Source organism: Typopeltis vanoorti, chromosome 12, assembly GCF_054136105.1.
Source record: "Typopeltis vanoorti isolate ZY-2024b chromosome 12, IOZ_Tvanoo_1.0, whole genome shotgun sequence".
In the NCBI taxonomy this organism is placed as follows: domain Eukaryota; kingdom Metazoa; phylum Arthropoda; class Arachnida; order Uropygi; family Thelyphonidae; genus Typopeltis; species Typopeltis vanoorti.
In genome coordinates this window covers 7,427,189-7,451,995 of record NC_143560.1, presented here as the reverse complement: position 1 = coordinate 7,451,995, position 24,807 = coordinate 7,427,189, and the positions used below count along the sequence as shown (strand labels likewise).

The window sequence follows — 24,807 nt, the reverse complement described above, 5'->3', positions numbered from 1 at the left end:
GTAAAAGAGCTAGAAAAATTTCAAAAGATATTTTACTTCCATTGAATTGCAACTAGTATCAATCTAAGAGGACGGCTGTAGTACAGATTTCGCTTGAAACAAATAGCTAATTTTTCTTCAAGTAGGATATAAAAGTAGATATCAGAAAGAAAAATACTTTTAGGAATTTTTCATTTGTAGAAAAAAAAAGTAAAAATAAATGAATCGTGTGTTTAATCAAACATTAGGGAATGCGTCTGGTAGTAACAGATGCACTTTCTAATATACCACAAACGATCTTTGCACAGAAATCCAAAAATATTTAGATTTAATTGGTTGGATGGAAAGTACTGACAACAGTCATAGTTGGGAAAAACATCCCCTGAACACTTCGGTACACATGGTGGTGATAATTGAAGTTTGGATGGAATCGTATCTGAACACCCACTCAGGGGAAAACAATTAGTGGACCCGTAGACGAGCCACTGAAGTGGACCAACTAAAATTACCCGCATTGTGAGTATGTTTACAAATGAGAGATGACACTCATCTATAAAAATCCATTTCGCGAAAGGACAATGTATGTGACTGCTGGAGAGGTCCAGGGGAAGAGAACAATGAAATACTCGGTGAGATTGTTGAAAGCCACTCTGCAGCAACCTTTCACATTTTCGTTGTAATGTGCACTACTTCGGACAAAGTCCAGTGGGAAACAGCAACATCTACCGACTGTTCCCAGGCAGTTTACATATTATCAACTGTAGGTACTTCATACAGTGGAAGGACATAACAGGATCTCCTGAACATCGATTATATTTGGGCATCAACCTGATCTTAGTGATATGCAGAGAGTCACTGTGCGATCATCTTGTATGGCAAAACCTACTTCTTACATGCTTCCTATAAATCTAGGCATTAATCACAAGCATTCTATTCTTGGGACTGGATTTCTGTCTGTGAGCGTTGGTCCTATTTTTGCTATCTAAGTGGCGTTTAGAATCTCCTCTGTTACAGTTATCAGCACCATCTCAACCACTACTCTTTACAATGTGTGTTTGTGCATGTGCGATCCTCTTATTTTTACTTGTATTTAGATACGTGACACAAAATATATGGCATAAAATATAAATTAGATATTTTGTCGGAATATTTTGTGAATTGAATACTGCCTAATGGATTAGATTCACTTAAACTCTACAGTTCATCACCAGAAATCCGTTTTTGACGCTTTTCTTTTAGATCTTTTCCAGCTAGTTCTTTCTAATACATATAGCATTATTCTAGAATGTTGGACAAATTTAACATAAATTAACCATAACATTGAACTTGGACAATTTAATTTATAAAGCCTCAACCTGCAAGATAATCTGTGAGCAATTTGCGTGTTATTAGCTAGGAATCTGTCACGTGCAATGGGTAAAGTTTGGCCAGAAGTTACTGGACAGAATGCTCTAAAAACCATAAAGGGTAAAATTCTTCGAATTGCTTAGTTTAAGTGATATCGTGTTATGATGAATAAACACAAAACAGCGAAACAAATTTAGGTAGTTGGAGTAGCACTATTTATGACATTATAAGAGATTTAAAAAATATTTATTTTTCGAATAATCTGGAAATCATGTTCAAAGAACAAACATGAAACCTTTTCAAGCCCCTTCAGACCTACAATAAGCAGGGCGTGGTCACACTGGATGATAATAATAACAATCATAAGCATAATAATAGTAGTAGTATAGTTCATAGCTATGCTGATGACAGTACATTCCATTTTTCCTTCATTTGGCACACTATGTAGTGCACAGACATTAGAAACCGAAAGATCTTCCATAACTAATGCCTTACATTCTGATCTCCTCACTTTCACGTTTACTTTGACCTCCTCCAGGCTTTCCTGCCACAATCGCATTTCCGCCATGGCTTCTGGAGATACCAAAAAACTCTGCGTACTTTTTGCCACTTCTTTTCATTCTGCACCAACCTACTAACACTCAGATTTCAAATTCATCCAAACATTGAATGCTGCTGTCACATAGAATACATTTTCTTTCGAAGATGTGTTTTCTATATACATCTTTCGAAGCCAGTGTTTGGCTTACATGAAGATTATTATTATAAAGATAATTATTATTATTACATGACATCTCCAAGGATTTCAATGACTCATAGGAGGGCACTCTACTCCACACAACTGACTATCCTACACCACTTAAATTTTCATCCACACACTATGCCACAATTCACCAATCACACACACAATGCTATCTACCTCCACTAGTGGTATTTTTTGTCTATAAATTGCACGTGTACTATGGCCGATTTGCCTGTATGCGTGATAAAACACCAAGTTTCTTGGAGAAAAATCCTGTTACTTTCTTATGAGATTGGTTAACTCACCTTCAATTGAAAAGTCCATATAAAGGTTCCTTTCGTCACGAGAATCGAATCAGGTATTTTGTATTTTAATAATTTAATAATATTTTCATAAATTACTACTACTATTACTACTAGTAATAATAAATTTTACTATATTTCAGTAGTATATTATCTCTCTACAGAATAAGAAGTTTTGCTTGAGCTACAATATGCGAGTGTTATATAACATTTCTTTGCCGAAATTAGGTTCTTCTTTTAACACGTTCATCGCCAATCACGCGGTATTGCGCGATGCGAGTTCTCACCAAACGGCCGATCCCGCGTTATCGCGTGGACGTCGCTAACTAAATAAAAAAAAAAAAAAAATTTGGCCACCACACGAAATTCCAATTTTCAGCTTGGCAATGAAAGTGTTAAGTAGGTAAGATGTGCACAATTACTTACAAACGATCTACGTTCAAATTACGTAAGAGGAATTTTTTTAATTAAAAAAATAACTCAGCAGACGATATTTTATCTCTTTCTTAAGTTAATAATTTTGTTGTTGTTGTCTTGTCCTTTGAAGAGTCTTAGATGTTTCCGTGTGCTCTTTGAAATGCTTTGGCTATGTCGATGATTTTGTTTGTATAGAGCTGTTGTTCAGGATTAAGATCTATTTCTTGCAAGGCTGTTGTAATTGCTGGACAGGTAAAGATGTGAGTGGGTGTCAGTTCAGTATTGGGGCAGTCGTTGCAGTTTCTATATGTTCTCGTATCATCTGTGTTGATCTTCATTCCTCTATAATGTCCTGTTCGTAGTCTTGCTATCGTGGTGGAGGTCTTTCTGTCAGCATCGATTTCGGGAATTTGATCTTGTATCACTGATTTCAGTGGAATTAGTTTAACTTTTGCTAAAGTTAAACTAATTTCAGCAAGAGTTATCATGTGAGTTTCTTGGTTGAGTTCTTTGGCCTCTTTTGCTAATTTATCAGTTGCTTCTTTGTAATCAACGCCTACATGAGAAGGAATCCATTGTAAAATGTAACTTTTTCCTAAACACTTTAGTTGATTTAAGAGTTTATGGATGTCTTGCGTGAGCTTCGTATTGCCATTTTGATTGCCTCCATAGCTGATCTCGAGTCACTGTAAATTATAATTTCCTCAGATTGTTGAGATGATGATAATTTTAAGTAGGCTTCGAGTGCTTTATTTATTGCGCAAAGTTCGCTGGTAAAATTGGAAGCAATTCTCCCAGATCCAACTTTTATTGAAAGCTTTTCACCTTTCGGGAGTAGAAGGAGAACACCAGCGCCTCCATTAATCGGTGTCTGACGACCCATCGGTATAACAAATAACCTGTTTAGAGGATGAAAGAAGGTTGTTAGTATTTAGGCCTTTTTCTTTGAGCATTTGTGTTTGATTCGTTTGTAAGTAATTGTGTACATCTTACCTACGTAAAAGTTAATAATATTACAATCTAAGATAGGGTTAGAGATGATGGAACCAGATAGCAACAAACAAATGATTTTAAAGGACGTATCTATTCGTATTACAATGCTTTGAGGTATTGGAACAGTGAAAGTAATACTGTTCCCCTGTTTTAGTCTGCATTCTGCAAATGTCGGACAACAAAACCATCGATTTTGGCTTGCATTGGGTAAGGATGGGTTGGTGAATATTTCCATGGCGTGATAGCAGAGTACGCAAACAGGCTTTTTTTTTTTTTTGCATCTAATCTTTCACAAGAGCTTTCGTCATTATTATTTTTGTCTTAAGTTTTTTATTCCCTCATTTAATACGCCAAATATGCCTAGTAATTACGATAACTTATTTGCAATTTTTCATTACGATGTATTCACAGACCGGTAGGGGACGAAACAAAAATAAAAATAAATAAAATGAGACGCAACAGGAGAGAAATTAAAACATAATTTTCCGTGTTTTCCTTTCACCTATGTTGCAATTTCTATGGCGGCATTCCAATTGGCCAGCTCAATACGGAAACGTAGACGACTGTAAGAAGACAGATAACAATGAAGACCATGGAGTTTCTGGCCAAGCATGAATTTATTCTCAAGTGCAATTATTCATCGCAACGAGGCCACAAGAACGAAGAATGAGCGGATAAATTAAAATTATGTTCTGCTGGGCGGAGTTTTACGTGACATCGAAAAATACAATGACATGTGGGTAGAGAAAGTGTGTGTGTGTGTTGCTTGGAAAAAACATCAGGCAGATAAGAATTATTTGGAATTTGGAATTCCTAAGAAATTTCACTGTGTCTGTTTTATCTTGGCCATCAAGATAGATGCCAGAATGAATAATATATGGCGGAAGGGCAAAGCCGTAAAGGAAGCCGCGTTATTTTTCTTTAGAATTCCAAAGTGGTTCTTGCAGGCTTCTGATGCAAAAGCCTGGAACTATGTAGATACGGTAATTCTGTTGGTGCTCGTGTTTTATCTATGCACAGCGGTCGCAATTATGAGTAAGCCACAGTGGGCCTGCTTTCTTTCCACTAAGCGGAAGTGTACAAATTAGAAGAAGAGTCCGTCACACGTGGCAACCGAAACAGCTATAATAAAACATGACAGAAGAAAATTAGAACTCATTTAAAAGAAGTGTTAGTTGTTAAGATAGAATCCACACGAATATACATAAGAACGATAATATATTGAGAAGATCGTTGTCTTAAATGTATTTAAATATCAAAGGAGAGTTATCAAACGTCTTAAGAGTATTGATTTAATATTTAAATACATTTTAAGAGTGTTGTAATTAAGATATGATGAAGAGGTAGTATTTTGATGGCTATTTTGTCTACGAAATGAAAATTTGATAAAAACAATAAAAAAGATAAATACTGCTAATATAATAAATGACGATGAAAAACTGGAGTAATGGGATAGAAGCGAGGTATAATGGATTCTTCTTACAAGGATGATGAGAATGGGATTTCAGAAAAGGGATTTTTGATGGATTTTTTTTTTTACTTTATTTTTTCTAAAGGTTTGTAGCTATCGATTGTTACATTCGCAAGATTAGAAACCATTCCTACCATAATGGACTTCTGCTTTTTCGTGAAAGGCGCATATTAACGATAATAACAATAAAAATAAAGTGTTGGTTCTAGAAAAGAAAATTAGGCTATTATGACTACAGTGAAAAATGACAATCGATGTTTGTACCAACGCTGTAATTGCACAGTGAATTGTTAGTGGTAAAGGGTTTACATTGCTTGCACACGTTGATACTCTCAGAAGCATTTATATGAATATTGTTGGCTCGTTACAAGTTGAGATGGTCATTCGCTAACGTCTCAAATGTTAGATTTTAATGCTATTAACACTTTTTATTTTGTAATCAGCAGACGTGGTAACTAATTAGTTTTCGCTGCTCCGAATTAATTCAAGAAATGCTGACCGTTCATTTTTCTTTTCTAGTTAGCAAAGTTACTGTATTTTGTCTGCTTGTCGGAGAAAAAAGCCTTTATGCAGTAATCCGAAATGAAGGATTAAAAAAAAATGCATTCACGTGGTTTAATATTCATGTAATTAAAGTTGGGGCGTTTTGGGCATTTTATGATCTATTCAAGGTGCAAATAATATGTTAATTAAAAAGAATCGGATTCGTCGACTACTTTAAATATTTCCTATTACATGGACGTTAATGAATTGCCAACGTTATGAAAATTTATTTTTTAATCTCTTTTATGAAATAAATGGATCGTACTCAACGTAAGGATGAGGTTACATCAATGGGCTACCGATCTTCCCAAAATACTGTATTTTATGCTTTAAACTTTTTAGGGTTCGCGAATGTCTTTTAATTTATTTGTGATGAAATGTAGAATAAATCACTGGTCCCTGCCTTCTTCAGATATATCTAATGAAACTGATATGCAGCTAAACTTCACCAGTTAATAATTTAATCTATACAGGATGGTTCAAAATTCCACGTACAAACTTTGAGGGGAGGTTAAGAACATCAAAATCAACCCTATTCACATAGGAAAGCATGACCGGAAACTCCACCCGAAAGTGATAGGTGGCACTGTTCGCCATCGCTCCAGGTGAGCAATTGAGACTTCTTCATTCAAGCTTTCGACGTCGTACGAAGAACATGCGTCGTTTTACGAACGCTGAGATAGCAGACATGCATTTCGTTCACCATATGTATCCAACTACTGTTGAACTGTTCAGTTACGCCTAATAAAGTTTTTTACACTACGTACTGCCTTGTGTTATTTCTGTATCTTTGTGTCCCTGTTAGTGGCGTTTCCGGTCATGCTTTCCTAGGTGAATAGGGTTGATTTTGATGTTCTATACCTCCCCTCAAAGTTTGCACGTGGAATTTTGAACCACCCTGTATAAGCTTATTCTTTAAGCTTCATGTATATGTATATTAGTAGATGATACCATACAAAGTACATTCTAAAGTACTTTGTATGGTATCATCGATCGGTTATAGATTTAATTAAATGTCATTCAATATAATGTATTTAAAAAAAAAACTATGGCTAAAATTAAACGTAATTAATTTTAATGTCATGTCTTTTAAAACGTTATGGATTTCACAGTGTTAGCTAACTAGTATCATCGTCACTAAGCAATTGTTGATTAGTAATATTTCCATTAATAAACCGACAGTTATTTGCAGCGCATGACCTACTTAAAACTCAATTAGCTGCCATTACTTGGACTATAAATTTCTTGGTTTCAAATTAATTTAAAAAAGTTAACATTTTAAACTCTCGACCAGAGATAAATATAAGTGCCAAAATAGTCTTCTAATCTTTTAAACAACCTTAGATCATTTCTTTCCACTAACACGAAGGCCTCAAAATTTTTACCATTTTCCCCTCGACATAAATTTATTTAAATCACTTACTCTAGCCACAAGCAAACATATTCGAGTGACCTTGTGACCCAACCCGCATAACACATTCCCTACGTCTTTTCTATAGAATCGTCATAAATTTTAATGCTGGTACTTTTTAGATCGGAACCCGTGGCGAATTCATTTGGCCGTGGCAGGACATTGAGTCTAACACGAAAAGATGAGATTTATTTCGTAGGCATCAGAAGATAATTTAAATTTTCGCTGTTGGTTAGTGGTGAAATTTTCACTTACATTGTTTGTGTACAGCAGACACATTAACTCCCGTAAAACACTCTGTTACGTATATATAATTTTGTTTCTATAAACCTAACATTCGTTTTATATTCAGTTGGTTATCAATGAGTGTATTCTGAGCCCGATTTGTCTTCTTTTTTATGTGTGGGGGTGGAGAGAAATCAACGTTCTCATAAATGTGCCTCCTATATTGGTAAGGAAACTGAACGGTTTCCAAGAAAAGACGTCATTGCTACCGACTACGCTTGCGGAGATGCAGTAAAAAAAAATCAGCTAACGCCTTAATCCTATCACTAAATAAGCGGCACACAGTGAAGAGGCGGCTCAACAAGTGCCGCCATCTCGTTGTCCCTAACTCCATCACAATATATTTAATGTCTGAAATAGTGTGAGCTCTACGGTCGATTTTCTTGAGTTTAGGAAGAAAAATCCGAGTTTCCGGGAGAAAAACTCACTTGCCCGTGCCAGAAATCGACTAACTCGGTCTAAAAAAAGGCTTAGAAAAATTTCCTCTAGTCGCCGAATAGATTCGAAATCAAGTCTTTCTTCGTGCGGTCAAGCGCTGTGGTGTGCAAACGCCACATCCACTGAGCTGCACAGCGGAAGATACAGTATGAAATATTAAAACACAATTCAATGCGGAATAATTATGCAAATAATAGCATTAATGACATAAATATAACATTATTTTCGATATATTATGTGTTAAGTATATTCTGACATCGACAACCATGCGTTGCTATGACGATTTCTCATTTATCTACTATGGGATCTCAATCGATTCCACGAAAATAATAAAGAGAGGTAGCAAAAAAGTAAATCACGCATTAAGCAAGTAATGTAGGCGTAATAACCATGCATAATGCGTGATAAATTACGCCTACTGTATAACACCGGCTACGTAGCAAACCGCTCATTACTTAACATTCCTATTAATACTAAATTGGAGAGGCATGATCTCGCGTTGGCGGATTACCTTCTACAGCATCCAGGGTTTTGTATTAAAAATCTGTGGAGTATCTTTAATGCGTCATACGGCATCGCTTTTCAAAACATACTTAAATAGCCCAGCTCCTGTCGAAGTTTGGGAACAGTTTTTACGTCATCTTAAATTTAGAAGTTAGAAAACAGCTGAATAGATTAAAGCAAGTTATGTGCGTAAACATAATGGCTTCGTGAAGCTAATATATTAGCAATTTTAAATGATATTATACGGAGCAATGTAGCATGCTTTAGCTTTCATGCGAGGTTTAACAAACTGGTCCCTTTCTGTTTATCTTTGCGTAACATTTGTATTGTATTTTAAACTTTAGAGAATCCTGGATTTTAGCTAAATATGCAAGTCGAAGATAAGCCATCTGGCGATGGACCTACTAATCTTCTTGGAAATATTTCACAGGCGTTGCGCTTTAGTTAAAAATCTTTGGCGATGCATTTAGAGTTTTAAGATAAATAATTTTACATTCTAGATTTTAGTATAATCTGTCATTCCCTTGCTCCTAAGGTTTTATGCATTTACCTTCTCGCTCGCTATTTTTAGTCGTCACAAAATGCCAATTCAGAATCATCGATTCCTTTTTAAACTGATTCCATCTTGAAAAGGAATTACTGGGTACTCGATATTTATTAATCTACAAGAAAATGAAAGGAAGAACAAGTAATTGGCGTTATTATTTCAGTGTATAGGGATGTTATTGCTAGCTTTATGTCGTAATGGTCACGTGGGAAAATGTAACGGACGACAGGTGGGGGTTTATGAAAAAGCGGAAATAATTACGTCCCTATTCTTGATCAAATGACACCATACGTTGACTAAAATGTAGTGTTAAAAACTACAAAATAATTTTAATAGAAGGATTAGAGAAGAATTATCATCGATAGGATTATTTTTCTTTCTTTGTCTTTTTATTTTTATTGATCGCCAGCTTGAATTCTGTTTCATTTGGAGAAGTTCATTAAACTCCAAAAGTATATGATTAAGCTTGTTTCACTTAAATGTGTTAGTCCGTTTGTAATTGAAAAGCAGTTTAAAATTCGGCATAAATAGAATAGGCAAATTAAAAAAATAACCATAATGACAGTAAATAATATTGTATATCGGCTTAGAATACGAGGGTGGTCTAAAAAGTTCTCGGCCTCGAGCACAGATGGCGATACTATCGGCGCGATTTTTTTTCTAAGTTGTACATCTGTCATAAACATCCACGTGAAATTGCAAGTCATTCTATCAAGTAGTTTGTTTTATGCAGCTGCATGAAGCAAAAGCGTTGCCCTTGAAATGGATAAAATTGAGTATCGTGCGCTTATAAAATTCTTTGTAAAAGAGGGTTTAACGCCAAAAGAAATTCATTTGAAGTTCATAAACGTTCATGGGCACTCTTCTCCTTCGTTTTCGACAATTAACAAATGGGCTTTTGAGTTTAAACATGGTCGGACTAGCCTTGAAGATGATCCACGTGAAGGACGTCCAAAAAGTGTCAAAACACCAGAAATCTTTGATCAAGTGCACGATATGGTATTGAATGACCGGCCAGTCAAAGTGCGTGAAATTGCAGAGACTATAGGCATTTCAAAAGAACGTGTAGGATATATTTTGCATGAAGAATTGCAAATGAAAAAGCTTTGCGTAAGATGGGTGCCCTGCTTGCTCACAGCAGATCAAAAACGCACTCGCATGAAAATCTCTGAACAGTGCTTGGAGCGTTTTAACAAGAATAAAACTGATTTTGCGCGTCAATTTATTATTATGGATGAGACTTGGATTCACCATTACGCAGCAGCAGGGGCGCGCCAAGGGTATTTGTCGCCCGGGTGAGAACTTTAATCGGTCGCCCTTAAAAAAATAACTAAAAGAAATTGCATGTAGCATTTACTGCAATAAAGAAAATAACAATTAATGCTAACCAAAAGTTACATGTTTTATTTATTAAAAATATAGAATACGTAGTTTCGTATAGTTGTTTTTGACATTTTTTCAAAAACAAACAAACAAAAAAAGAAGAACAATTATTTCTTAATATAAACAAGATTAATTGCACATGCCTTTAATGTAAAATTTACTGGAAGTGATTTTTTTGTAGCAAAATCATTTATTATATCCTCCATATCTAAATTAGTAGCAATTTATGTTCTATGCTAATAAGACCTAAATTGTTGAGTCTATATCCTGTGTTATTGTATTACGGAGATGATTTTTTATAATTTTCAGCTTTGAAAAGGATCTTTCGCCAGTTGCAACAATCACAGGCATTGTTAAATAAATTCCTAGTGCTATTGACAAATTGGGGAGAACACTAAGAAGATCATTCGAAAATATATACTCAAGGACCGAAAATGCGTTCACATTCGGATTAAGATAGATTAAAATATTTTCTATTTCCTCGCATAATTCCGATGGGAGTTTATATCAGAATCTTTACCATCTGTCAATTTTATCTCCAAATCTTCACAATATTTTAATTTTTCTTTTTTCTCCATTGGTTTTAATAAATAAATGTCATTTAAAAATTCAAAAACATCATTATGTTCTTTCAATAATGTAAATCTTTCATCAAGTTTTGAAATAGCTCTATCAATTATAATTAAATAAAAATTGACTTTGAAATTTTGTTCTTGCGATTCAATAACTTTATCTTCACTTTCATACGAGAATAATCTTTTTGTTTTCCGAGGTCTGACTATTGGCATACAACGAAAAATTGGATCACAATCCACTGCATTTGCAATTTCGGTTGCTTCCCCTAACATATTTTTGAATGCCTCATCTGTTCTACAATCCGTTAAATAATTTTAGGTCTATCAACATTTTCATTGTTGTAGACATACGACATACTTACGTCCGGTTTTTGCATCAAGTGTTGCATCCGGTTTTTATATTTCCTAAATTAATGAAAAAAAATTTGCTATTTCACGCGGAACACTTGCAGCATCATTTGCAACTAGATTAAGCGTATGAGCGGCACATGGTACGTAAAATGCTCTCGGGTTCATATCTAATATTCTCTTATGGAGACCCTGATTTTTGCCCTTCATGTTTGCCCCGCTATCATATGCTTGAGCACGTAAATCGTAAAGATTTATATTTTCTGATTGCAAAAAATCTACAACAAAATTTGTTAAACCTTCGCCTGTTGAGTTAGTAATTGAATAAAATCCTAAAAAGTGTTCTCTGATTTCTATTTCTTTTATCATTATCGAGGTAAACAAATCTTACAACAATACTTAATTGATTTTCGTGAGATGCGTCTGGAGTGGTGTCTAAAGTGATAGCGTAATATTTATTTAATTTTAGCATTTAAAAATAGCCTTTTAACAATATTAGATTTTATTTTTTCTCCTATTATTGAAATTATTGCATTTTGCATTTTTTCGCCTAAATAATGTGGCATTTTGTTCTTATATGACTTGCCATTACATTATCGAATTTTGCTACAGTTTCTATTAATTTTAAAAAATTAACGTAGCTATCTTCAATAGGTTTATTACTGTTACCTCTGAAAGCTAAATTTTGTCCTGCTAAAAGTTGAACTGTATAAATAATCCTTTCTATCACTGATTTCCAAAGATTTTTTTCTAGTTTTATTAATTGTTCATTTATCGTATCTATTGTATTATTATTTATAAATGATATTTTTAAATCGATCCATGACTTGTAACATTTGCTATGTGCTTCACTTTTTTCACGGAGCTCTAATGTTCTCGATAAATGTTGTCAATCGCGATAACCAATTGCATCATTGAACGCATTAGTTTTATCGTTAAAAAGTTTACAAGGAAAACAATATACTGAATTTTTGCATTTAGAATACAATAACCAATTTCTGTATATCTTTTCGTTCTTACTCAATCGTTTATAATAATAATCTGCTAAAAATGATCTATTTTTTTTTCATCTTTTGGAAAATCAATATCATATATTTGTTTTGGTCCAACATCTATTAGAATCATTTTGAGATTATCAGTTATTTTTAAAGGCCACGTTCCTGGATCATCAAAATCATGCTCAAGCCTAGAATTCATAAGAGTGTTTTCGGTTGTTATACTTGTATTGGCACACGCTTTTGTCACCTGTTTCTTCCGGTGAACCGAGTGAGCTGTTGAGAGTCAGAAGTGAAAGATGAATTTTCTAAGCATCGTTTTTTAGCAGCTATAGCATCTTCAGTTAAATGTATGACAGAAGAAGAAGAAGAAGAATCTTCAAACTTTTCTCGAGAAACTGAAGATTTGTCTGTACATGAAGATGTAGATGCAAAATAATTGGAAATAGGAGTCGTAAATTTTTTTACATTTTATTCTTTCTTTCTGTGCTCTTCGTTTTCTATATTCTACTCCAGAAAATCTTTTTCTTCCGTCTGACATCTGAAAGTAAGGATTGTTAATAATATTAAATTAGTTAAATTTTCCGATGTAGGATATACCAAGAAATGACTGTTATTACTATTAATGATTATACTGCATTATATAATCCAAATTAAATATTAGCTACACAAAATAAATATTTTATATTTGTTTCTTGCCACCCTATCAATGTTGTCGCAAGGATGCGGTGCACCTTTTGCACCCTTGGGTTGGTGCAAAGGGTGCACCAACCCAAGGGTGCAAAGGGCCCTGCGAAGGGCCCTGCGCAGCAAAATTCAAACAGCAGTCAAAACAGTGGACAGAAGCCGGTTGTTCAGCGCCAAAGAAGACGGAGTCGGTTCCATTAGCAGGAAAGGTCATGGCATCGGTGTTTTGGGATGCTAAACGCATTTTGTTTATTAATTATCTTGAAAATGATTAAACAATAACCGGGGAATATTATTCAGATCTTTTACCAGACTTCGCAGAAGAAAAATTCATCTTTCATCAGGAAAATGCACCTGCCCACAAAGGTGTTTGGGCAATGGGAAAATTAAGGGATCTACACTATGAATTGTTGGAACATCAACCCTATACCCCTAGATTTGGCTCCCTCTGACTTCTATCTCTTCCCAAAACTAAAATTCTTCCTCGCTGGTGAGCGTTTTTCTTCAAATCAAGAGGTGATTACAACTGTAGAGGGGTATTTTGCAGATCTTACTCGGAACCACTACAGGGACGGGACAATGACGCTGCAGCATCGCTGGAATAAATGTATTACTCTTAAGGGAGATTATGTTTAAAAATAAAAATAATTTAGAAATTCCAAATTAGTTTTTCATTGTTAGGCTGCGAACTTTTCAGAGCACCCTCGTATCTCATCGAAACTCTCACTCTGGACTGTTCTTGATTACATTCACCATTATTGAACATAATTAGTTTCCCATTATCAAGATCCGTGTGATACTGGGAGTGCTAAAATACTCGAATCCCTTGTATTACATGTCTTTTCTAGGTTTTCTGCAAACCTTCAATTTTTAATTAAAAAAAATAAATAAATCCTACTTGCTTAGAATTTCAGCTTGAAGAACTATTTAAAAGTACCATAATAAATGTATGTACCGTGTGAAGATAAATAAATTATTTATTTTATTTTTTTGCTACTACAGTTTAGAGAAATTTCTTCTCTTTTTTCTAATACAGTGCAATGGAATCGGGTGCCCATTTTGTTCTTTCTTTGAGTCCTTAAGAATACTGCTTCTCAGAACATTTCTTGAAAAACACCAAAGTTCTCCGATACTCATTTCAGGATTCCACAGTTAGTATTTGCCTTACAGACTCTAACGTTCATTCGAAGGTCAGAGAATATTATTTGTAATTTTAATTACCGTTTATTATTTTTTGTAAACTACAATTTTATAGTATAAAAATACAATATTCTGTATGCTTTAAAATCAGTAACAAGAAAACATCCGTTAGAATAGCAAAATAGTAACAAACCGAGAGTAATACATGATAATATAGAAGCAAAATATCTTTACAATCCGTTTTTCCATAAGAAGCGATTTTAAAATAAATCTACATCAGTGGCGCCCGTACATAAGCACTGCGACACTGCAGCACCCCAAGGGAAAAAATAAAAAATTTAAATTTTGTTTGTGTTTATAAATAATAATAATGCTTACGACATTATATAAATGCAATACAACATGTTGCAGCTTATGTTTTGACATTGATTGAATAGGTAATAATTGGAATTATTCGATTAACGTTTTAGATTACGAAACAAATGCACTGCGACTTAACGCATATTCGTTTACTGTTGTCATTGCACGTTACGTCATTCCCAATTGTAACTGCTCAAACGGCAGTGTATTTTTAGTAAGCTTATGCGCCTTATTTCTGTGAGATATGAAACGTTTATTATTGGTGTGTGTGCCTGGTGAACTATTTTTGTAAATCTTATTGTATTTTGTTAAAATAACATATAATTATTTATTTATTATAGATACAAGGCTGAATTATAACGAGTGTCACTGTTGAAAATATGAAAAGAATTATATTTTTTCAATTATCGTTACACGAAACAAATGCACTGCCATCTAACGCCGATATTCGTTTGCGCTCGTCGTTGCTATTGATACGAAACTTTTCTTATTGGTGTTTGTTCGTGGTGAGGATGAAATATTTTTAATAAAGCAATTTTTAATATGTAAATTTATTTATTAATAAATTCGTTACTGATTAGGAAAAAAAGTTTTTTTTTTTATTATCTCGGATAGTTTTAGTAGAATAAATTATAAGCTTTACAAGACTTCATCGATATAATGCTACATTTCTTTTGAGATTGTCGCAGTATTATCTTAATATTTGCTTGGCATAAGGTTCAAACTTTACTTTGTTCGTATCAATACGCGCGCACGCGTGCGTGTGTGTGTGTGTGTGTGTGTGTGTGTGTGTGTGTGTGTGTGTGTGTGTGTGTGTGTGTGTGTGTGTGTGTGTGTGTGTGTGTGTGTGTGTGTTACTTACCTTGTATGTATACATTACGATATGTTTTCTTCCCAGTTCACAGACACTGTCGAGACAATCCTTGCTATCCTGGCGTAGCTTGTGCTGATACGGCTGATGGTTTCCGGTGCGGTGCATGTCCCAAAGGCTACGTTGGCGATGGAATTCGATGTGACAGACAGATTACATGCAACGATCAGCCGTGCTTTCCAGGTAAGGGCGATAACTTCTTGAAAGTGTCAGGTTATTACAAATTCTTTCATTCACTTTTTTATAACACGAAGAGTATTGAACGCGACTTTAAAAATCTTATGTACGGGTGTCTACGAAGGCAATCCCCTCAACAGCGGAATACAGATTATTTAAAGAAGATGTTTGTTGTAATTTAAATAAATCAATCAATGAAACATTATACTGTCAAAGTTTGTAATTAATGGTGACTCTGTCACTTCATTTACCTAGCAGTTATCATTTGGTATTTAACTATGACATTACCATACTACAGATTGGATATTCAAATTACAACAAAAACGAATAAGCCATCACTAATTATTTTTCTATTTCCAAGTTACATCAAAATGTTTAATTTCAGGAGTCCGCTGCTTCGATATTGATGATGGGAGTTATAGATGTGGACCATGCCCGCATGGCTTCACCGGCGATGGCATTAAATGTAAACCTGCTAATCGATGCTCCGAGAATCCCTGCTGGACCGGCGTACAATGCCTCAACATTGAAACAACTCCAGGATATATCTGCGGCCCTTGTCCTCCAGGCTTCTCTGGAAACGGCAGCTATTGCGAAGATATTGACGAGGTACTTGAACTGCACGCTATTTAACTATTATTTAAAAAAAAAATGAGTGTGGTATATTTATCTGTTGGAATCATTAAAAACAATTCAAAACTTAATTAGAACAAAATTATTTTGATAATTTTGATAATTTTTATAATATAAAATATAATTATAATTATAAAATTATTTAATTAATTAAATAAATTTAATTAATTTATTAATTAAATAAAATTATAATAATTATAAAATTATAATTTTTATAATTTTTATAAATTATATTTTGATAATTTAATAAAAATTCTTTTTCCTGGACAGGATTCGCAATGAATACTCAGCTTAGAGGGCGCTGTTTCATTTATCTAAATGAAACAGTGCTCTCTAAAACATTGTTTAAAACATTTACCTAAATGTTTTAAAGAATGTAGAGAAATTATAGTTCTAGATTTTGTAAAAAGAAGTCATTTATTTATTGGTTTTCTTTATTTGTCGTTGTTATGAAATCCATCCACAGACTACTACTTGATCAAACTTTGACAACAGGAATGAAAACCTGAAATAATTATCTAGTTAGGAATGTTGGCTGAAGTTACTTCCGATATTTCCAATGTTAAAATGAAATCCAAAGATAAAAATAAATAAAACGTAAACATTTCATTTTGGAATTTATCGACAGGAAACTGCATTTCAGACTTCCGATGAGAATACCATGAAGGATCATGTAATTATACATCGCGAGTATAATTAACAATCTTCATTTAAAATATATTTACGTTCTCCAGAATAGAATTGAAACCGTGTTTAAAACCTTCGGGACCTAAGAGAACACCATCCGATTATACAAAATTAGTTATCCTTCACGTACGGTAATCATTATGCATATTTTTCAATTATCTTATTGCCGAGGGGACTTGAAAGCGAGCAAAGCACTCACAGATGAATATGTTGGAACATCCTAAAGTAAAATATTTCCATGTTTGCAAGCAGAACAGATTGCTGAACATAAGGAAAACTAAGCGATTGTCCAGAGACCCACAAAATAACGCAGTCTGGATTTACGCATAATAAACATTAAGAAGGATAATAGAAGTCGACAAACAAAATTTAATGAAAGTGAGTCTCCTAACGGAACCTACTTTACTTCGTAATTCATAAATTAACAGTTAAAATCACGTGACTTCTGCAGCGACTTAGTCGAGCTTCTAAAAATAAGACACAATAATATACAGTAAACGTTTTTTTTTTTTTATATTATTGTTTTTAAATAAAATATTTCCAAATGCCCTTATCGAAAGCTAGGCTAGAAGCAAAGTGATTGAGCGCGAGTCGTTTGCATTTTTTCTGTAACCTGAACATCGTGTGGGTGAGGTGCTATCTTACGCTATTCATGCCGTGGTGGTCTTTGCGTACTTCTACCGGATCTGGCTTAAGTGATGTCTACTATTTATCACATTTTGAAACGTTCCGAGTTATCGCTTTTCAGTATGAAGGATGAGAGCTACGTACAAAGAATTTCTTCAGATTGTCAAAGTTGGCCAACGTTTACGATTTATGCCTTTTGAGTGGCACATTTAAACTGCGTGTGTTTTTGTATGTTCGGGACAAAAAAAATAAAAATATAAAAGGGTAGTCGGTGATCTTCCTGCTTGTGGGAGAGAGAAAGGGCATTATTTAGTTGTATCCTGTACTTTGTTTACAGCTAGCAAGCCGCTTCTTGCAGTTAAGAGGTTGATTTAAATTTCCTGGGCTAACTTATTTGTCGTTATCTGTCGCCTTTAGTGTGAAGCTAAAGTGTCGGGAAGTTTTCTTCCTCTCATTACAACTCTATTTCATAGCCATTAGCTACTCGCGTGGAGGCGGCCTGTCGCGTGGGCATGCTGCATTCGGGAGGGAAATTTACGACGGTAGTAAAACTGGTTGTCTTGGAAACTGTTTTCCCTGAAACTTCCAGTCGATTTATAGGTCAGTAGTAACACACGCACGCACACACCCCCGCCAACAGATACCAAATTCTATTTTGTCTCCTTTCTCTTAAGTATTCAGGTGAAATTATTAAGTAGTCAATATATTGACCAGCTTTATAAGAACAATCTTAATTTGGAACGAAGTATCGTATATTAAGATATGTTTATAAGTTGGATTCCATGCTGTTCATCTTAATACAGCTGACCAAAACCTTTTTATGTCTGAATGTGGAGACAGTGAGGGTAGGGTAGCAGCAATTTTGCCAGCATCCAGTAACAAACTGGAATCGATTCCCCCTGAGAGTTTTTTTGACCATTGTGACTTTTTCCCCCTATCTGAGCTCTTTCTGTTCTTCATTGCTGGATTTCGTTCTGTTTTTTTTTTTTTTTTAAAGTCGCTTATTCTTTTTCATTAGTTGGATTCGGATAGCAACTGTGCCGTAATATACACTGGCGTGCAGTGGCGACCGGTGAAAATTTTTAAGTGGGGATGTTGCATATAGAAAATAAGAAAAAGTAATTCTTTTTTCCTAATCGGTAACCAATTTATTAATAAGTAAATTTACATATTACAAAAATTGCTTCAATAAAAATATTTCACCCTCACTACGAACACATACCAATAATAAAAGTTTCGTATCTCACAGAAATAACGCGCGCAAGCATACAATTTATCTGTAGTGACACTGCTCAACGAACAGTGTCAGATTCACTTGTTACATGCAGTGACAAGTGCAAACGCATATCGGCGAGTCTAGCCGCAACTGACCGAACGTGATAATTCCGACACTGCGTTAGATCGCAGTGCATTTGTTTCGTAATCTAAAGCGTTAATCGAACAATTCCGATTATTAATTATTCAATCAATGTCGAAACATAAGCTGTAACCTTTAACATGTTGTATTGCATTTATATAATGTTGTAAGCGTTGTTATTATTTATAAACACAAACAAAATGTAATTTTTTCGTTTTTTTTTCCTTGGGGATGCTGCAGTGTCGCAGTGCTTTATGTACAAGCCGCCACTGCTGGTGTGTGTTGCGTTCATCTACTGGGCGTTCTCCGGCTGGTTTGTCTGCATCGGAAGAAATTTTTTTGCAGAAAAAATTCTTTGATCTTCTTGAGAATGGTTATTAATAATAACATCCTTATATTCATCTTTAAATTATACGCATATATATTTATGCAAACGTTTAGTAAATAGTAGAATTATAAAAAAAAATATTTTCTTATATAATGCACACAAACACACCTCAAGTTATACTATTTTTTCAACATAGACAAACAGGTTAGGGTGAATACTAATAGCGTACTAATAGCACACTTGCACTTTGAAGAATGGTGTGAAAACAGACGGACATCTTTTTTTAATAGACACGTAAAGTTTTCATATGCAGTAAGCAATTGGTTCTTATTAATCATTGTACTAGGATAGACAGGTCGTTGGTACATCATTTTATAAATTGCTATTTCATGAAAGCAGTCACCGAAGAGGAGAATTATCCCTGACCATTGTAAAGAAATGTAAACGAAACTAAGGCATATACTTTGATTCAGCAATTATTCGTGTTGCAAGATATTACGAAATTGAACACCACTCGGTAAAATTCAGCAAACGTCTTTTCTTTGCAATTATTGACCTGGCTGTCCGAGTGAGTACCTTCTCTCCAAATAACAGTAAATGGGTTCAACTCCTACAACGACATGATGTCCGTGAATTTATTTGTGCAAACGTATGCCATTATCCTGTTTATTGTAGACAGGTTGTGACTTGAAAACGTATCATATTTGTTCTCTAGACGGGATCCTTGATTACCGGCTCCCCAATCCAACCACGGTAATTTCAGTTTCCAACTTTTTTGTCTGTGAGATCATTATTAGCAGAAACGTTGTTAATGATGACAGTTTGTCAACTGCATCAAAAGTCTTCTTCTTTATTCAAATCCATCCTTGATGTGGATCATCATCCCGATTTTCTTTATCACAACTGATAATTGTTCAGGAGTTTCTGAATTTGACTTACTCCCGCAAACATACTGGCTGTGATTTAATGGATTATTACTATTTGCAGTATAGTCTTCGGGCTCACAAGGATAAGACCAAGATATGATCAACTAAAAATGAAGTGACAACTTGAATTAATAAATCTTTTTTTTTATTTTGATTTATAAGTACATATCATTATCCTTTTTATTATCTTAATTATAATCTTAAGACTCAATATTTTCCTTATTACAGAATTATTTCTTACAAGTACCTGTTAAGTATATTATTATGATATATATATATATATATATATATATATATATATATATTATGTTTTACATGCACTTTTTTGCGATAATTTGCAATGCATATGTATTTTATATTTTATTTTATAATTAGAAATATTATAATATATTTCTAATTCACTGTGACAATAGACATAGTTCTCTTTTAAATATATACTTCAAAATATTTCTTTTTTTATTTTTATTTCTTTTGATAATCCTTAAAATAAAGAAATATCATCATCATCATCATCAAATTCCTGCCATGTACCCTCAAGGGGTGAACAGGATATGATAGTACTACATGACAAAAATTACATCATTACTAACTTCCTATCTACAATTTTCCTCCAAATCAGTCTGTTACTTGTCAAGACTTCAACATTATCAGATCTTATATTTCTATCGTCTAAGGCACTTTGTACCGTATCAATCCACCTATATCTTGGTCTTCCTCTGGGTCGTTTTCCTGCCAACCTGGAAGAGAACACTTGTTTTGCTAATCTTTCCTCACCCATTCTATTTAAGTGACCATACCATCTGAGATTAGCTCTGCTAACGCATTCCTGGATGCTGACAATGTCAAGTTCTTTCCTAATATCCTCGTTTTTAATATGATATTGCCATTGATACCATCTGTTCACGCCTCTAATCTTTCTCAGGACTCTCATATCTGCGGTCTCTAGTCTTTGGTCAAGTGTTTTACTTCTGACCCAGCTCTCAGATCCATAAGTTAAAACTGGTTTGAACACAGTCTTGTATACAGCTAATTTAGTGTTCCGACTAATTTCTTTCTTATTCCATATGAATTTATTCAATTGACTTCCCACGATACCAGCTTTGCTGATTCTGTTGTCTATTTCTATATTTAGTTTACCATCTTCAGTAAAAGTTGTGCCTAAGTAGCTGAAATGTTTTACTTGTTCCACAGGTTCTCCATTCACAACACAGTTGACATTTTCAATGATTCTGCCTATTTTCATTGTCTTTGTCTTTTTATTGCTGACCTTCATACCATATCTATTACAACAGCTATTCAATTTAGTCAGAGAATCTTGCAGACTTGTAGCAGATTTATTTAGAAGTATAACATCATCCGCATAAAGCAAAGAGCTGACATTAACATCTCCAATTTTGATATCAGGTTTAATACCACATTCCTTCATAATGTGATCCATATAGATAATGAATAACACAGGGAATAATGTACATCCTTGTCTCACACCAGATTTAACATTAAACCATCTTCCTGTACTTCCTTCAATTCTAACTGCTGAACTCACAACTCAAATAAAGACTAAGTATTGCTTGATATAATTCCCCATTGATACCATATAACTGCAGCGTATTGAATAGCTTCTCTCTTGGCACCTTGTCATATGCCTTTTCCAAATCGACAAAACTTAAATACAGATCTTTGTTATATTCCCATGCTTTCTCGACTATTTGTCGTAAAGTGAAGATCTGATCCTGACAGCCTGTATTTGGCCTGAATCCAGCTTGTTCTTCACCAAGCTTTTCTTCCACAATTCTTCTCAACCGTTTCTCAAGTATACTTGCATAGATCTTGCCAGGAACACTCAGTAGGGAAATACCTCTGTAATTCTCACATTCAGTTTTATTTCCCTTTTTATGTATGGGTACTATGAGAGCTCTGCTCCAATCATCGGGAATTCGTCCCTCTGTACAGGCTTTCTGAACTATGCGGTGCAGCCACTGTAAGACTCTTATACCACCATACTTCAGCATTTCTGGTCGAATATCATCTACTCCTGCTGCCTTTCCACATTTCAAGCCTTTGATAGCTTTTTCTACTTCAAGTATGGATATGTATTCCTGACTGCATGCCTGGTCAGTGTTTTTCATCACTGTGCTGTCATCACTGCTTATTTCATTTAGCAGTTTTTCAAAGTAATTACTCCATACTTCCAGGATATCTTTTTCTCCTGTTTTCATTTCACCTTTATCATCTCTAATTCCTTTTACAGCACTCTTTCCTCCATTCCTAAGCTTCTTCAACAACCTCCAGAATATTTTGCCACCTTCTTGATATTTATTTTCTATATTCTTGCCAAAGTCCTCCCATGACTTTTGTTTAGCTGGTTTTACACAGTGTTTAGCATTCTTGCATTTGTCTCTATATTCTCTAAGAGCACAGACTGACTTATTTGCCAGGAACTTTTGATATGCTTTCTTCTTTTCCTTCACTGCCTCTTTAACTTCCTGTGTCCACCAGGGAGTTCTGATTTTTTTATCCTTGCACACAACCTCACCACATACCTCTCTGGCAGAATCAATCAATGTTTCCTTCAGAGTGTGCCACTGAATCTCCAAGGTTTGATTCCTGTTCTCAAACTCTTTCATTTTCTTTTCAATTATATTTCTGTATTTTAGTGTACAGTTCACATCTGAGAGTTGCTCAACTTTTATTCGCTTTAAAACTTTCTTACATGTTATTCTTTTCAATATGAAATTCAATTTTATCCTGCTCAAGAGTAAATAGTGATCACTTCCAATTTCAAATCCTCTGTACACTCTGGTGTCCTGCACCAGGGAGAAAACATCACTATCAACAATAACATAGTCAATGAGACTTTTCTTATTCCTAGCCTCTTCTGTCCATGTGAATTTGTGCACATTTTTATGTTGGAACATGGTGTTAGTAATAACCAGTCCATGTCCTGAGCAGAAATCCAACAGATATTTGCCATTATTATTAGCTTTGCTCTTTTTCCAAATTTTCCCAAAATATTTTTCTATGTCTCACAATCATTTCCTACTCTACTATTTAGATCCCCAACAAGGACCAACTTTTCCTTTTTCATTGTGTCAGTTGCTTTTTCTAAAGCCTCAAAAAATTCCTCCACTTCTACCTTAGTAGAACCTTCTGTGGGACCATAGGCACAAATAAGTCTCATTGTCCAGTTCCCCATTCTCATATTTGCCCACATTACTCTACTTGAGACTGACTGCCATTCAAGAAGATTAGCCTCGTATTTTGTGTTGAATACTATGGCTACTCCTTCTTTTCCTTGATTGTCATTGCCTGAATATAACATTTTGTATTTATTGCTCAGAAAGATCTCACCAGTTTTGGTCTTTTTTGTTTCAGTCACCCCTATTATGTCAATCTGGTACTTATCTAATTCCTCAGCTAGCTCCATTTCTTTGCCATTCAGGCTTCTTACGTTGATAGTACCGATCTTTAACTCTGGTGATGTTGAGTTGGGGTTTATTTTCAGATTTGTTCCAGTAGCTGACTTTTCGCTGTTCGCCCTGGTTCCCTGGCGAAAACAACGGGGGCCTTGTTTAACCGGGCGACGCCCCAGCCGGCATGAAATTTTGTCATGTTGTACCATCATTTTTTATTTTGGTTTAACCAATAAGAATACAATTTGGTCGGCTAAATCCCAAATTGCCAGCCCATCCTCGTTCGTTCAGTATCAAAGTAGATACCCAACAGGGTGCACCACGAGAAGGTGAGGATTGGACATTAGGTCAGAAGCCCTGGTCGGTTCTCCGCATTCCTTTAAAGGCTATGCGGAGGTCTCCTCTCAGTTATACAGCTTTGACCCTTAAGCACCCCATAAAGAAATATGGGAAAGATAAAAGGTTTTGGGGATTTCAGAGGATCATCAGAAACACACGAGACAAAAATGTTTAAGAACCATAATTATAGGCGCTAACTAATCATGAACATCATTTTTCAGTGTCGTCTTGCAGAGCCATGTCATCCTGCCACATCCTGTGTGAATACTGCTCCAGGATTCCGTTGTGGAGCGTGTCCAGTTGGTTATACAGGAAGAGATATCCAAGGAGTAGGTTTGGAGTTTGCTCGAGGAACTAAACAGGTGAGATGAATATCAAAACATATTTTTAATTTTTTTACTTCCCTTTCACTAAAGGTCTCATTTGGAGGATCATCAATTGAGTCCTTAATAAAAGAGGCATTGAAGTCATCTATGAAAATGAAAAATTATAAGAAGTTCTGAGGATTCATAAGCGTAGAATTATACTATTTACGATTCAGTATAAATATGGATCTCTTTTTGCACATTTTGAATAGTTAGTAAGCTTTAATTAAAAAAATCAGATTCAACCCTATTAATTCATTCGTATGCTTATAATAACTAATGGGGTTGAATCCAGATGTTTGGGTATCTCAAAACTATTCTTTTCTTAAGTTGGGCGGTATAAAATCAGCACAGATACAACTTGAGACCCTAAAATGTGCTACTATGTTGCCTTTTATCTACATTGTGTTTGTATTTGTTGAAAGAAGTCTTCTCACCTTGGAATAAGACTGACTGAATTCGTTCCGCCGGACTTGATATATCCCCCTAAAAGGTTTTTGTCATTTTAGACCAAAAGGATTTTCAGGAGATCTTTAAAACTAACTCATTAAATAGTATCTATGAAAATATAACACATTTTAGTATTAATAAAGATAGCTTTATAATCTAGTATTTTAAAA

At 34.7% G+C, this 24,807-nt stretch overlaps 1 protein-coding gene across 1 annotated transcript in view; it reads left to right on the top strand.

The window, feature by feature from the left end:
• The window catches only part of LOC150100563 (cartilage oligomeric matrix protein-like), a 276,264-nt gene that overhangs the window by 130,238 nt on the left and 121,219 nt on the right, over positions 1-24,807 (top strand). Inside the window, exons 7-9 of the mRNA XM_090402123.1 lie at positions 15,366-15,521; positions 15,901-16,124; positions 24,044-24,184. Coding sequence (XP_090258249.1) covers positions 15,366-15,521; positions 15,901-16,124; positions 24,044-24,184 — 521 coding nt within the window. The remainder of the gene's footprint in view (positions 1-15,365; positions 15,522-15,900; positions 16,125-24,043; positions 24,185-24,807) is intronic.